The following is a 15,298-nucleotide window of genomic DNA, read 5'->3' as shown; positions in this document are numbered from 1 at the left end:
GTCAAAAAGGAAGTAAGGACATTGCTGGCTGGTAAAAAGATAGCTTTTATTAAACAAACAGTTTGAGAGAGCTTGCTGATTTTTTAAAAAGTGCCAACAAAGGTTTTTAAAAAAAGGGAGCAGTAAAATTTTGGCCAAGTACCAGAGTGGCCAGTTGCAGCAGGGGGAAATGTGGTGTGAAGCAATAAAGTTAGGGATGCCTGGAGGACTGACCAGACCCATGTCATGCAATTTTTTGTGTCCACATGTAACACTGGCGCACTGTGAACCAGTTTAGAAGAGTACTGTATTTTCCAGGTACACTTTTGAACAGTTTCAGGCAGCTTCTTTAGAGTGGTTTAATAGGTTTGTATGCCTGTCTGTTTCAGGTTTAAATTGCATTTAAAGTCACGTGTCCACACGTCTCATTTCCTGATTCCTTTTTGGGTGCCTTTCACTTATTGTCTCCCCTTGGGGAGCTAGGCCAAATCTGACACAGGTACAGCTGAACCCTGTTGAAAGAAAGTCTAGTTCAGAGGTACTGGGTGCGGTGGGTTGGCTGCAGGGTTGTGGCACGAGCTCCCTGCTCAGAGCCCCCTCTGTCCGCCCAGGTGAGTGGCTTCTGGGGTCATGGCTGAGCTTCTGGGGTTAAAGCTGGGTGGTGGAGGAGCCCCAGGAGGCAGGCAGCTGGTTCTGTGTGCCCTGTCCTGTTCCCGCTGGGCCACAGTAAAAAAAAAAAAAAAAAAAAAAAGTTAGGAACCACTGGTCTGGTTAACCCAAATGGCCCATTAGACTAGAGTGGTTAAGATGCATATGTTTCTTACTTAATGTACCTTATAGCTAAGGCTTAAAAAAGCGTATGTATCTCTGATTTAGTTAGTCTATAAGGTGCATCTCTACCTTGCCTTTGACCTGACTTCAGACTACCTGACTTCAGACTAACAGGTTAATTGCTACTTTTTTCTTTACTCAGTGGCATACAAGAGAGTAATGTAGTGAGTTTCAAGTCCAGCCACCATTGGCTTCCCAGCCTGAATGACCAGGTACTCATTTACAGCCAATGCAGAACTAGAACACACCCCTTTAGTACCGTAGCAAGACATCTTATCTGTTCTGTGCTGTGGCCTCATGTCCTCCAAAAAAATCAAGTCACCCTGCAAAAATCTTAGCCATATAATATTAAGGAGGCATGATTTCCAGTGTTCAGTATTGCTGAACATCTATCTATTTGTATTAGCTAAAAATACGGGCAGTAAAGCAAAACCCAGTGGCATCATTGTGAACAAAGACCTTAAGGTCAGGCCTAGCTACCTCAAAACACTGCATCCCAGTCAGTTATAGATGAGTGCATTGCCTAAAGAAAGTATTAGAAATATGACACTTTGAATATTTAAGAAAGATGAGTATTGGTCTTTCTGAGTGTTTGTAATGGTAATTATGACTTTGAGAGCTATATCCCTGGTGATTCACTGTCTGACTGGTTTTCTGCTTATAGCTTGTTATCATCTAGGCTCTTGACTTTGTATAGCAGGAAGAAGAAGCTCACAGTTGGTTATTGGGGTGTTGTTTTACTTTGTTCACAGTGGGTACATCTACATGTGCACTTTACTGCATAGACTAGTTAGCTCTACAGTAAAGCATTGCTGTCTACATGTATTAGAACCCAGCATACTAATTAACTCTGCTGTAAGTTAGTACTGTTGGGACAGTACTATCTTCTGGCGGAGTACTTTACTGCACTGAAATGCATGTGTAGACACTGGCTGGGGGTGTAAATTGTGCCCGGTCAGCCCAGCTAGGTGGGAGCCTGCTCTACCCTGGTTCAAATTGCTTCTGTCTCAGGTGCACATATGGATGCTGTGCATAGGAGCAGATTACTCTAGCTTAAACTGCCCCAGAGTTTATTGCTTTGCATTAATTGCATGTGTAGATGCACCCAGTTAATGCCTTTATTTTGCCACTGAAGTTCCCATATTCTCAGATGGGAGCTAAAACCCAGAAATACATGTGGTCATCCTAGTTTTAATCTTCTCTACAAATTAGCTGTGATAAGGACCCACAGACAACTATCATTGAAAATGGCAAGAGTCAGATGGGCCGGTTTTCCTTTGAAGTGTTCCGCTTTGTGAAGCACAAGAACCAGAAGATGTCTACGGTCTTCCTTCATTGTGTGACAAAGCTGTGCAGATCAGACGACTGTCCCTTTCTTGTGCCTGTAAGTTTTGGAGAGGTTGGCACTGGGGTTCTTCTCTTACCAGCCTGAACTCTGAGAGAGGCAGAATTGTAGGGTCATTTTCTATATTTATAATTTACACTGAGTTAAAGGAAGGTAGAGAGTGTCTGGATAGTACAGGTGAACTCAACCAATTGATTTTGAATCAAATAGGTTGTCTTCTGTCTGGAAAGTGTGCACATAGTTGATGGTGAGGGTGTATTTGAAAGCCAACAGACCCACGTGAAATAGTACTGGAAACTCTGAAGTTTAAGGAACTCGCTTTAAGGAAGAGGCCTTCCCCTGTTAAGACATTTGTTCAAATTTAACTTTGTTGACACTGACCAAAAGTAATCATTTTTCAAAAGCTATTCAAATACTTTATAAAAAGTGAGTTAATAGTCTTATTTTAGCTCTTAGAAAAATGAACTGTCACAAGAACCACCACGACAAATTTAATATCTTGGAATAACAGCAATAGAAACCTTAAGATTGGAATAAGTTTGAGCATTGGATTGACCTACCAACTCATTTCTAGGCATTATCTTGGCAAATCAAATTTGAAGAACATTAGGTGCAAGGGTGTTGATGGAACTTGCATAATCAACTAACCCTTCCATGGTAGAGTGTGATTTTTTTTTTTTAATATCTCCAGGCTAGCAGTAGAGCCATTTGAAAATATTCTGACTACATATCTGTTGGAAAATGCTGAGTTTGTCAAAACTGAATCTTTTTACAGTGATATGTTGAATTTTGACAAGTTTTTTTCCTGATAAGAACAAGGCTCTGAACATTTTGTTTTGACATCTGGAGGACAGAGTAATTTGGTTTTTCATAATTGCTTTTCATTTAGAACTTTAAATTCTATGTTGTAAAGAAGTTACAACTGAATGACACAAATCTATTAAACAGATTTAAACCCCCCATTTTTATGGGAAATTTGAAAAGTCTTTGGTTTTTGTTTTGAATGGGGAAAAAAATTCAAAACCATACAACTTCCTATAAAATGCAATTCTGTTGCCCACTCATCTTTACCTACTTGTTTTCCTGATCATAAAAATTGTTTGAAACCCACCCCCAAAACAACTCTTATACAAACATTTCAGCAAAGAATTTAAAATAATGTGCCTGAATGCTTTGCTGAATCAGGGCCTAAAGCATGAATTTCTTAAAAATTGAGGTCATCATCATATCATCATGAAGTCACTTGAAGATACATGATCAAATACAGCTTTTCCTTAACGTCAGAGGTTTGCTAAAATCTGGACTGTTGCATCTTGTACATCCCTAGTCTAGTACAAAAACATTGGGTAGGGGAGCTGGCTGTGAACAAAGCTTTGGTAAATGAACTGCTGAAAAGTTTAATATACCATAATACAGATCTTACATGAGAGTATTGCGGTTCTCTAAATGAAATGAGGCAAAATACATCTGTAAGCTAGGCATTTACAGGGAATATTGTAGCTTTTTATTGCAAAGTAATATAATACAGACAAGAAGTAGAACTGAAGTTGTAGTCTTGCTTATAACAGAGCTTACATTAGGAGTGGAAGCACAAAAGAGCAATAATTCTACACCACTCTAAAACTGATTGTTTTGATTAACCACTCAGATTTGCAGCAACAGAGAAAGAAGAGATGCTATGAGGAGAACAACCTGGAGCATCCTGAGCACCTCTGGAAATGCTGTAATCTCTGCTGGCCCCATCATCACAAGGAGTGGTAGGAATGATTAGACCTTTATTAGTAAATGTTTAGGATTGGGAATCCAGAAAAAAGATGACAAAGCTGATAGGGAAATACAGATCGCCCAAGCAAGGGACTAACAATAGAGAGATGGGGGTAAGGAGGGGAATGCAACTAGGTAACAGGAGATATAATGTTAGCCAACTAAGCCCGGGGGTGGGGGATGGGGGGAAGGGGAGAGAGGGGGTTCGTGATGCTGAGAGAAAGGAGATAGATGCACACAAACCCGTTACAATGGTCTACAATGGTGAAGGAAGTGGTTTGAAGGAAGTGCCTCAGTCCATATAGTCTCATTGTGGGGGGTCCTCTTCGTCCATGGTCGAAAAATCCTCATGGAATGGAGTGAAGTGAAGGTCTGTCTGGTGTGGGGGGGGAGAGGCGGAGGGGAAGGGGGGCGGTTCAGGTGGTCCCCCTCCGGGTCCGATCCGGCGATGGCTCGTCTGGTGGAATCAGAGTACTGGCAGTGGCCCATGATGTGTTGCACTACTACATAGTGCACAAATTTAAAAATGATGGTAAAATGATTTGTAGTTTAATGAGAGTAGGTTATGTGCTTGTGTTTGAGGCCCATATAAAAATTTAAACTCAGTTGAGCTGAATTCTCTGTTACAGGGATGCAGCCTTCATGGGAGATCATGGAAGTTGTGTTCGTGTAACCAAGTAGAATTCATGCTTTTCTGTTTCCTTAGAAGCAGACATCAAGATGGAAAAAGGCACAAACATGGAAAATATTGTTTAGAAGCTAAAATTCACCAAATTTTCTTTCTTTCATCTTTTACCTCCATTTTAATGTTATTTACTGTGCATAACCTAGTAATATACATTTTCTCTGTCTTTGTCTCTAAATAGGCATTTTCAGTTTAGTGTTGGTGGGCCAAGCTCTGCTTTTGTGCACATAGGGGTAAATCCAGCATGAAATCCCACTCCTATTGATTCTCATTCCAAGAATTTGAAAGTATTGTATATGTCCTGCAATCTCTGAAAAGCACTGACTTTGTGACTAGTGATGGTAGCATAATAAAGATAAAATATTTTGGGGAAAACTCCACCTTCCAGAGAACATAAAAGACTGGCATTTGTTGTAGTCAGCACAACCTGTTGTCCTTAAATTTGAAAACACAAAGCATGAGTTTGTCACTGGAAGAGCCTTTAATCACTGTCAGACTTCTGTCAGTGAGGATTAATGGAGGAATACATTACTTTCAAAGTTTTTTACGCAAATGAGTTATTTTACACATTTTACTTTCTTTCCTATCATGCATAACATGATCCAATCATATAAAGCTAAACATAGATGATCATTGTGATTAACTAATCAATATGGCTTATGAATGTACCTGAATTCCAAATATGATTTTGTTTTCTACCAAGTATAGAGACTTTGGGTCTATGCAGACATTACACTAAACTAGGTTTATATTGATCTAAGTGCCAAACTATACACAAATTTGGGAGGTTAGATTGGGCAAAAAAATGGCTGCCCAGTCTATCTGGGTTGACTAACATGCGGCTCTTGCACTGAGATTGACCTAACATGGGGTTGGGTTGATCTAAGTGCCAAGCAATACAAACGTTTTAGGAAGAACTGACTGGGCAAAAAATGGTCACCCCATTTAGTTCTAAATCTGACTTCAGTTCGCTTAGGAGGTGAACTAAGTGGATAATTTTAACCTGTGCCAATCTAACCTGAATGTGTACAGCACAAACCTACTAGCCCTTTGCCCCCAGGATCTCACCATCCCCGTCCCTGATCTACTAACTCCCCACTTCCTGCACTCACCCCAGCCTACTTAGATAGGTTTCCTGGCCCAACTCCTAGCATTGGCAAATGTTTATACATGCAGGATTTGATTTACAGTCATGTGGCTTAAAGTGAGCTGCCCGAGTGTAGATCAGGTGCTGGGAATGAGTGTACACATTTGCAACACAGCCCCAGGGCTGGGAAAGCCCAGCTGTTATCCCAGCCCTGGAGCTGCACTTTTTTCTTCCCTTCTCCCCACACCCTGAAAAGACTGTCTTTATCCCACCAATCCCTTCACCCCTGAATTGACAGTTCCCCCTTCAGACAGACCAACCCCTCCGATCCTGCCAAGCTTTCCCCTGGGTGCCACCAACCTCCCTTCCCCCCGCCCCCAAAAAAAGAATCCTGCCACCCCCCCTGTAGCTCAGTCCAGGCTCAAATCAGTCTCCAAACCCTTTTCCCCTCTCCTAAAATCTGGTCCCAGCAACACAGTCTTTTTCTGGGCAGCACAACACAGGTTTTCAATGTCCTGAGTTATTTTGTTCCACAAGGATCAGCCAAAGGTATAAGCAACCCAAAATAAGTGTCTTTGGCCTGTACCCAGCAACACAGTCTTTTTCTGTGCCCCACGACACAGGGTTTTAAAGCCCTGGGTTAATCTGTACAACAGAGCTCAGCAGAAAATATAGAACAATCTCAAATGATGCCCCCCTCCTCCAAAAAGCATGGGTTAGTTCTCACCCGGTAACCTTTCTTCTTCTTTGGAGGAGTCCTCTCTCTCCATGTAACCATTTCCCCCTCCAGGGTCATCTTCCTCTCATTTCCTCTTCCTGCCCTGTTATTCCCAATTATCCAGTCAACTTCCCCTCATTATTGGCTGATTTCTTAAGATAGCTGAGGCCCCTTAGGCAAAGGGCTTGTTACCAGCTGCCTAATTGATCCAGGCTGCAAACCTGCAGCCTGTTGCACCTCCCTCCCCTGACCCCCCAGACCCTCCCCAGCCTCTCCAATCTCACTGAATGCCACCGACCTCCCCTCCCTCGTTGACCCACTAACCCTCCCCCCACTCTGACTTACCTAGATCAGGCTCCTGACACCACTGAACTTCTGTATAGCTGGCATGCTATCTATAGTCACACCACTTAAAGCAAGCTGCATGACTGTAGACTGCATCCTGGGAACATCCATATGTGGACTTTGGTTCTGTTCACCTCGTTCTGATCTTCTCTGGTAATTGGTTACCTTATTTATTGTTCTTTTCAAGGAACTCATTTTAATGTAGATCACACCACTGGATCAGCCAAAAACATTAAAACATTTAACTTGAGTAGCCAGGGGCATACATGAGGCAGTTCTGTGTCCAGGGCAGTCATGATGCACAAGAGGGCAGTGCTGGCTGCTGCCATGCTGATTCCGGTGGTGTGATCAACTGTTCCTGTGGTAGAGGGATTTTTTGTACCTTCTTACAAAGGCAGTGCCTGGGCCTGCTGGCCAAATCCCTCCTCTCACTGTGGTGCTAAGTTATGCTACTATCAGTAACATTTATTTGGAATTACACAAAGTAAACTGAGAGCAGAATTTACTCTTGTATGGTAAAAGATTTCTCCAGCATTTAGCATTGAAGTATCTCCTTTGGATAATGGAGACACAGAGACACACACACACACACCTGTGTGTATGCCACATGCACATGTATATATATATGCCAGATAAGCTAGCCCTGGAGAATTAGGGAGCATCATTATTATTGTTTGTGTGCTTGTGCTTTTTTGATATAACTGGGAGAATGTTGGAAAAAATCAGCAAATACAAGTTTTATGTGAAGACAGTTGCATCAGTTAGATTCATAGCCCCTTTGCGTGTCTTTTCTTTGACAATTCAATTCATCAGAAAAATATTTGTGGAAAACTTATAGAAACAAAATTTGATATTTACCTTAGCTCATAATTATAGCAGAAGTGCTCATCAGGTCATGGTAAAAAACCAAGACCATGTTTGGTTTTTTTTATTTGAACAATTATATGCAACACTTTTGAGAGGGAGTGTGTGCTGGGGGTGTAGAGCAGGGGGTACTGGAGAAGGTATTTATCGTTTGCCTTTGGATATTGTATAAGTTGAACAGCTAGTCATGATGTGACATGGCCAAAGAAGCAACTGAATTCGTCAATACATTAATTGTTGGAAACTCATCACTGAATTCTAACTTAATTCTGAAGGAGTATAAAAGGGAAAAGGTCATTTTTTTTATTGTTTACCATTTGAGAAATGAGGCTTGAAAGGTTGATGTAATGTACATACAGAAAACTGCTTTTCATTTAACCTTGCTTTAAGGTCCAAGAGATAAGGTCTAGTAGACCAAGACCTGAATTGGGACTCAAGAGCTCTGGGTTTAGTTTGTGAGGTTGTAAAAATAAAATTAATTAATGGGTGAGGGGCTGTCAGATATTACAGTCATGAGAGGGCATACCATTATTTAGTCAGACACAGGATTGCGGTTGCTAGCGACTAGCTTACCGCTGTGTATTTTAAGCTAGTTTTTCTAATACTGTGCTTTCAGAGGCATTGTGTTTGTTGTTAATCTGAAATAAGTCATTTTAGAGAAAATAGACATTTTTCTCTGTATGGGAACAAGATGGTTACTTTCCTGTGAAAGGTGCAATTTCTATAGAATTTAATGCATGGCCTACTTAACAAACATTCAAGTCCTTGGAAAGATGTACCTATTGAGTGGTGATAGGAGCTTACACAAAGAAGAGCAAAAACAAACACTGCCAAGAAATTTAGTTTCAAGAATGACAATGGTGAGTGAGTAAAAATCAGGGGAAAAAAACCCCAGCTCATCCTTATTTATGATGCCAGTATGCAACTGTCAAGAGAAAAGCATATGTGGAGGAGGAGGAAGTTTTATCTGCCTTTGCTGTCCCTGATGTACATTTCTTTATTAAAACAAAGATTAAAATTCCTTCACCATCACAGAGGTGCAATACCTGCTGATAAGGGCTCTTACTTGCAGCTTGATGTTTTGAATCGTATTTTTGTCAAAGAGGTCAGAAAAAGAGTTAGCAATATTTTTCAGACCGGTGGATCCTAAATTAAGAGTCTTTTTTTTTGCAGCAGAATAACCAGTAACGTGATATCGGTACACTTTCATTAAAAAATGAAAAGGCTTTTTATGAGTAATATTTCTATTCCAATTCTACTAAAAATGCTTACTAAAAATGACAAGCCGACATTGCAAACATAGTGGGCAGGTTTTAAAAATAAGCAAGAAGTACACTGGCCTGGCTTTTGGGTAGGGAAGGAGAAGATACAGATGCAGGTGCTGTAAAATATAATGCTTATATTTTCATATTTTATACAGATGAAACACCAACCAACAATTCACAGCTTGGTAAGTTAATCAGAGTCCAAGAAATACAAAAGGAAAGTTTATTAGAGGTATGCTTCGGCACCAAGTAGATGAGCCATCTGGATTCAGCTGCATGTGTTATGCGGCTTTTCATATTCAAAATGAGAAAATCTTGATGTGTTATATAGAAAGCAATTGGTAAATCTGGAATGTTCTGTGTGGTTCATGTATCCAGCCCCAGTAGCTTAGCAAATTCTAATCTCTGCTATGGAATTGAAATAAAAATCAGCTGCAACCCTATTTTATGCTGCTATGGCATGTGAGGCTGAGAAAACAGTACAATTGCCAGAAGCAATATTGGAGGCTTAAGCAGTAAGACCTCGTCATGCAAAAGATGAGGTGAACAACAAAATGGAAATTATGGTACAGCCTAGTTTAGTTTTGCAGCTCAAAAAGTTAAAGCAACCTTCCTTCAGGTTCTGTCTTCCCTAGTATTTTGTCCTGGATTTAACCAGTGAACCACATGAACAGTCTGGCTGGGCACCGACAGAGCTCAGTGCTTCTCCTGGGAAAACAGGCAGGGAAACAAGTGGCTTGCAAATATGGGATACTGGTGGAAATGGTCCCCCAATCATATATCCTCTTGGATAACAGGATGCACCTTTGCTCCACTTATGGTCGTTTTGGTACCGTCCTTTTCCTGATCTCAGTAAATATTAGTTAGAGACCAATTTACAGCAAAATCACACTCTGGTCCCTTCTGATGTCAAAAGTTGTTGAGAAGGAACCCTTGAACCTTCTTCCACCACTTCACATCAGGATACAGAGAAGTCCCATTAGCACATTGGGGGTCTCCTCCACTGTCAGCTCGGATGTAATGCCAAGGTTACGTTAAGTAGCATCCATCAAGATTCCTATCAGGTGACATCCTGCGTAACTGAGAACTGAGTTCTGATTAGTATGATGGTGTGTATGCCTTGCCTGTGGATGCTTCTTGTTCTAGCTTCTTACACTAGCCAAAATGGAGACTGAAGGGGGCTAAGCACCATCTACCCACCCTATCTATATTAAATAGACTTACTGGGCATTTCACAATAGCCCCCAAACTGTATTTTTTTCTATAGCTAGGAAGTAGGAAGGCAGAGGACATTGCGCCCTGCAGAGATTCTAACATCACTTTTCGGTGTACTTTTATTCCCTTGCAGTTCATCCAAATGGGCCGCCTTTCCACCTGAACTCGGTCACCAGTGCACTGATTTCAGGGATAGTCATCCTAGGAGTCATGAGCATTTTCCTTTTTGTATGCTCCCTCACCCTTCTCCACAGGAAGTGGCCCAACAACTCAGTTTTGGATGGGATACGGAACCCAGTTTTCAACTGAAAACAACAATGAATTTGCACTTTTATTTTCTTTTGGGGTTGCCTCTGTTGTCCATGAAGGCTGCTCCCATTAAAAATTTACCACGGCAACATTCTGCCTATACTGAGCATTAGCTATTCTTATGTGTAGCATTATAGACTTTATAGTATAGACACAAGAAGCAATGATGATGGTTTAAATCCTAGCTGCTTATTCTCAATTGTGTTTATGATTGAGTGCTGTAACACTTTGTTCATGGGTATACTAAGGGGTCCAGCTTCCACATGGGCTTTTAAAGCTAAGCATTCTTGAAGATGAAATCTTCTGTAAACACACCAAACGTGTCAAATCTGAAGTACTGATGTTTAGGTACCTTCTCTGTTGAGGGACACTTCTACTCCTTTATTTTGCCACAATTTTATTCTGTGGGCCTGTTGAACAACTTATAGTAGCTCAGAATTTTCTGTCTGGACTAAAAAGAACTGTGGAGAGACTCTAAATAATAAGTGGTTTTTAAGCGCATTTATTTTGAAGTGGGGTCATAAGACACAATGGGCAGAACACCACACTCCCTTATAAGTCCCTTGAAGCCATTGAGGTTGTACAGTGCAAGTCAGAGCAGAATTTGGCCTGATATTTTTTTGTGTGTGTTCAGTTGTTTATTGCTGCATATTCAGATCAGTCCTAGGGCACAATTCTGTAGGGTTTACTTTAACAAAAGCCTCTCCCCTTGAATAATAGCTTCCACGAGAGCTGTGCGTGTATAATTGGTTCTTTACTTTCCACTCAGGCTTAGTGAGGTTTAGCCAACACTCATATAGCCTGGGTTTAAATTCCTCTCTCAAGGTCATGTAAAAGTAGAAAGAATGTATTCTTTTTATGAAAGAAAAAGAAAATTAAAGAATTAATCAAGCAAACAAAAGTAATAATTTTTTTATGCCAAAATATCTTTAGGGCCAAATTCTGCAGTTAATGAGTGATACTTCCACTTCCGTCATCCTGTGATAGAACCAATTCAGCCACAGCCACAATGCTGTATAGGTCAAAAACAAGGTTGTCTTTTCACTAACCACTCTCCACAGAATTATACTTGCTGGTTTCCCCCATGCAATAGATTTCCTCTCTGCTTTAAAGACAAACTTTTAAAAACCAACAGACAAAGTATGTAACCCAAATTGGCTCCAGCTAATCTGCTAGACCTCAGATCAGTTGAATTAAGTGAATTAAACAAGTGTCTACAGATAGGAATGTAAGTACCTCAATGCCGCCTCTTAGACTTGAGAGAACTTGGTGGTACTGAAAACGAGAGGCAAGGGTAGATATAGTGTGTATTAAACTTGATTGCTAGGCAGTTGGGATTTTGGTTACAGGCCCAGCAGTTAACCTCTTAATTTCACTTACTGCATTCTGTATATATTGGTCCAGATCCAGAAACACCTCATTGTTATTTATCACTTTCCTGTATTAATCTTGTCTGTGCTTTCTGTGATACGACACAAATGGTTCATGATCAGGGCCCTGTGAATATCAAGACTAAATGCAAATACAAGCATATGATATCACTTTTATCTCATCCAGAAAATGCTGTGTAAAGGCCTGTTGTTCGCAAACTTTCCAACCTGCGATAGTGTGGGATCTTTAACAATGATTCTGTGCATGTTTTCCTCCAGTCTTAATACCTCAGAAACATTTTTGCACTTCAGGGGTTAGTTCTGATGACATGTAAAACCTGATTGTTTAATAAAATAATTTGAAAAAATATCAGAGGAAACATTTGTCTGAGCCTTCCTAATTTGTTCCAGTGATGGGTTTTTTTCATAACTCAACATGTCTGCCTTATTTTTTATTTGAATTTTCTAGCTTCAGCTTCCATCCATTCAAAGCTGATAAAACCATTGCCTGATTGACTGAAGAATGTTCTTTTAGCAAATGTATGTTCCCTGTCTGGGAACTTTTAGGCTGCAGCAAAGTTGCATTTTAAGCTTCCCTTTGGTAAACTAAGTTAATTGAGATCTGAGTTTTTCACTTTTAGTTACATTTTCTAGTTTTACTATCCTGCTGTGAATGCACCTGGGGATAGTCTTGGGTAGCCTAAAGGAAGTGCTGTAAATACCAATAAACTATGGGTGCAGACAGAAGTGCAGCTCCCAGCTGCAACTCAGAACTATTTCTGCAAAGCGTTCTGACTTACAGCATTACCCCAGACCAGACAGAAGTTCACTGTTGGTTCCAGGGGGAGGGGAATCTGGCTGTGGGCTGGGAGCCTGCAGCAACAGCCACAGCTCTCTGCCAGTGCTCCCTGTTTTCAGAATGGGAGGTGGGGAAGGCCAGCGAAGGGAGCTCATTCTTGAGGCTTCCCATCTGGTGCTGAAGTGTGGGGTGCATGAATTGGAGCCTGCACCTCAGGGGGCTCCAATACACCTGTACCACCCTGCACAGGCAGGGCTGAAACAACCCAGACTAAATTCCCTCTGCTTCCTTCCCCCACCCCTCCATTCTGAAAACAGTGACAGGCTGGGAGCTCTGCAGACACAAGTTACAGAAGACACTACCATTTTGAAACATATTTATCTGATACCTTATGTAATGAGGGGTCAGATTTTCACCAGATCGGCCATTTTTTAAGCCTGCATTTGTGCACTTGTATTTGGTCACAGCCATAAACCGCTTTCTGTGGCCAGATTGGGCAAAAATTGTGACTTTTCTCTGTACCCAAAGTACTTAGCGAGAAACTAACCACATGTCTCCTGGCAGCCTGGTTATTGTGCTACTGTAGTACAAATAAATTGCATGCAAACACTCTTTTACATAGGGTCTTTAATATTTTCTGTAAGGATTTTTTAAAATTGCTTAGACTCTGCAAACTTTTATGATTCCCTTATTTAGGTGAATGAGTATATCCTGCTGTATAGACAGAACACACACCAGTCAAGTCAGTGGGAGAAACGCATGGGATGCTAAACTGGCAGTCACATTTAAGTCTTCTTACTCAGACTGCCACTCCAGTTACAGGGAAGAGATCTCCACATGCTTTACTTTCTTCATCCATAACATGTGGTAATATTTATTGTGCCACACAGGTAAGCACTTTGGGAATCCATGATGAAAAGTGAGTTATAACCATGTAAAATCTGACTGTCATGTATTGATCATCCATTGGATGTCTATAATTCTCTTATGTGCTATACAATAATAACCCCTTTCCTTGGGATTTTTTTTCTACTGAAGACCATCCCTTTTCACAGGGTAAGTCTGATGAATCCAGGTTTTGTTGTTCATATCTTCCCAAACCAAAGCTACAGGCAACATATGTAAACAGTGCCTTTAAAATATGTGCTTGATTACTGGAGTACTGTGAGAGTAACAAACCTTTGAGGAAGTTACAAACTAGTCAGAGGGGACCAGCAGGCATTGGGGAGTCCCTGTTCCCCCGAGCGCTACCAGGAATGACTAGAAATACCGGTCACAAGCTGGCAGAGGGTAAATTCAGATTAGACATCAGGAGGCGCTACGTCACTGTCAGGGCAGCTAGGATCTGGACCCAACTTCCAAGTGAAGTGATGCTAGCTCCTACCTTGGGGGTCTTTAAGACAAGGCTACACAATCACCTTGCTGGGGTCGTTTGACCCCAGTACTCTTTACTGCCCATGGCAGGGGGTTGGACTTGATGATCTGCTCGGGTCCCTTCCGACCCTACAAGCTATGAAACTATGAAGTGCATCTGATATGCACAGCACAACATACAATAATGCAAACCAATACATATATAATAAGAATCTAAAGTGAATTTCTATGCAGGTTGTTGTCATTCCAAAAATCTTAAATGATAGCATCTTCAAGGATGGCGATTTCCCAGATCTCAGAATAGGCTGGATGGTTAATTTCTGGAGATCTACTAGGGCCATTTGAGGACCATACTGAGCTATGATAATTGCCCTTGTCTTCTGGCATCCACCTCTTTCTTTTATTCTGGTGTCCTTAAACTCTACTTTAGATGGGATTCATTACATGATGGGGAAGCAAATATGATCCATGCAGCATTTGTCTGAGCTACTATGTCCTGCAGCTTGCACAAGGTGTTGATGGAGAGGAGTAGTTATTGAAGAAAAATATCCTTATCCCTTTGCTTGAAAAGGGTATTAACAGTGTACTATGGAGAAGGGTTACCCATAACTCCAATATCAACTGTGTCATGTAGGTGAAACGTAGAGGCACTTTATGTTGCAGTGTTTGGTATAGAAACCATAGAAACTCAACTTGGTTAAATATATATTTGAGGAGGAGGGTCTGCTAGGTTGTAAGTGAAAATACTATAGTAGAAGAATGTGTCTGCACTCATAAAATTGCTTGTATTAAGGATGCATGTAATGTTTGCTTATGCCCTCAAGGTAACTCCAGTTATTAAAAACAAGAACATTTTATTTGTCCTGGAAGCTCAGGTCCACAGGAGCTAACAAGCATGGGGAACTTAAGTGCTATAAAGTCAGTGAGCCAAATGATTGGTGGAAGGCACGAAAACCAAATGGGATTTCAAGAAGGTAGGTCTTGATCCAAAGGAATTTAAGAAAAGATGTGAAGAGTTATAAACGCTGTTCATTCCTTATTTTGAAAGATATGCATCACATAAATCATTGGCATTAGTTTGGTCAGTGTCGAATTTATTTTAGGGAAATAGTTCCTGGATAAGGAGAACAGGGGTAAATCACATATTCAACTTTATTTGGCCTGCAGAGTTTCTTACTACTACTGTTTGGTATCTTTAAGGCACCAGAAACATTCCACAGGGAGGTTGCCTGTGAAAGCTCAAAGGATTAGATGATAACTCTAGTTCAAACTACTCATCTCCTCATCAGAAGGGAAAAAAGGGAATGAATGTAACAATCAACTAAGACAAGTTCTGAGTGCAGCGTGA

General features: G+C 40.9%; 1 protein-coding gene across 1 annotated transcript in view; it reads left to right on the top strand.

The window, feature by feature from the left end:
• Nucleotides 1-13,866, top strand: part of ZPLD1 (zona pellucida like domain containing 1) — a 46,035-nt gene extending 32,169 nt beyond the window's left edge. Inside the window, exons 8-11 of the mRNA XM_090058296.1 lie at nt 2,023-2,194; nt 3,804-3,912; nt 9,039-9,068; nt 10,232-13,866. Coding sequence (XP_089914422.1) covers nt 2,023-2,194; nt 3,804-3,912; nt 9,039-9,068; nt 10,232-10,407 — 487 coding nt within the window. The 3' untranslated portion in view covers nt 10,408-13,866. The remainder of the gene's footprint in view (nt 1-2,022; nt 2,195-3,803; nt 3,913-9,038; nt 9,069-10,231) is intronic.
• The last annotated feature ends 1,432 nt before the right edge of the window (nt 13,867-15,298 follow it).

This window comes from Crocodylus siamensis, chromosome 1 (assembly GCF_052110815.1).
Source record: "Crocodylus siamensis isolate JL-2025a chromosome 1, ASM5211081v1, whole genome shotgun sequence".
NCBI lineage: Eukaryota > Metazoa > Chordata > Crocodylia > Crocodylidae > Crocodylus > Crocodylus siamensis.
This window is presented reverse-complemented; position numbering and strand designations above follow the sequence as displayed.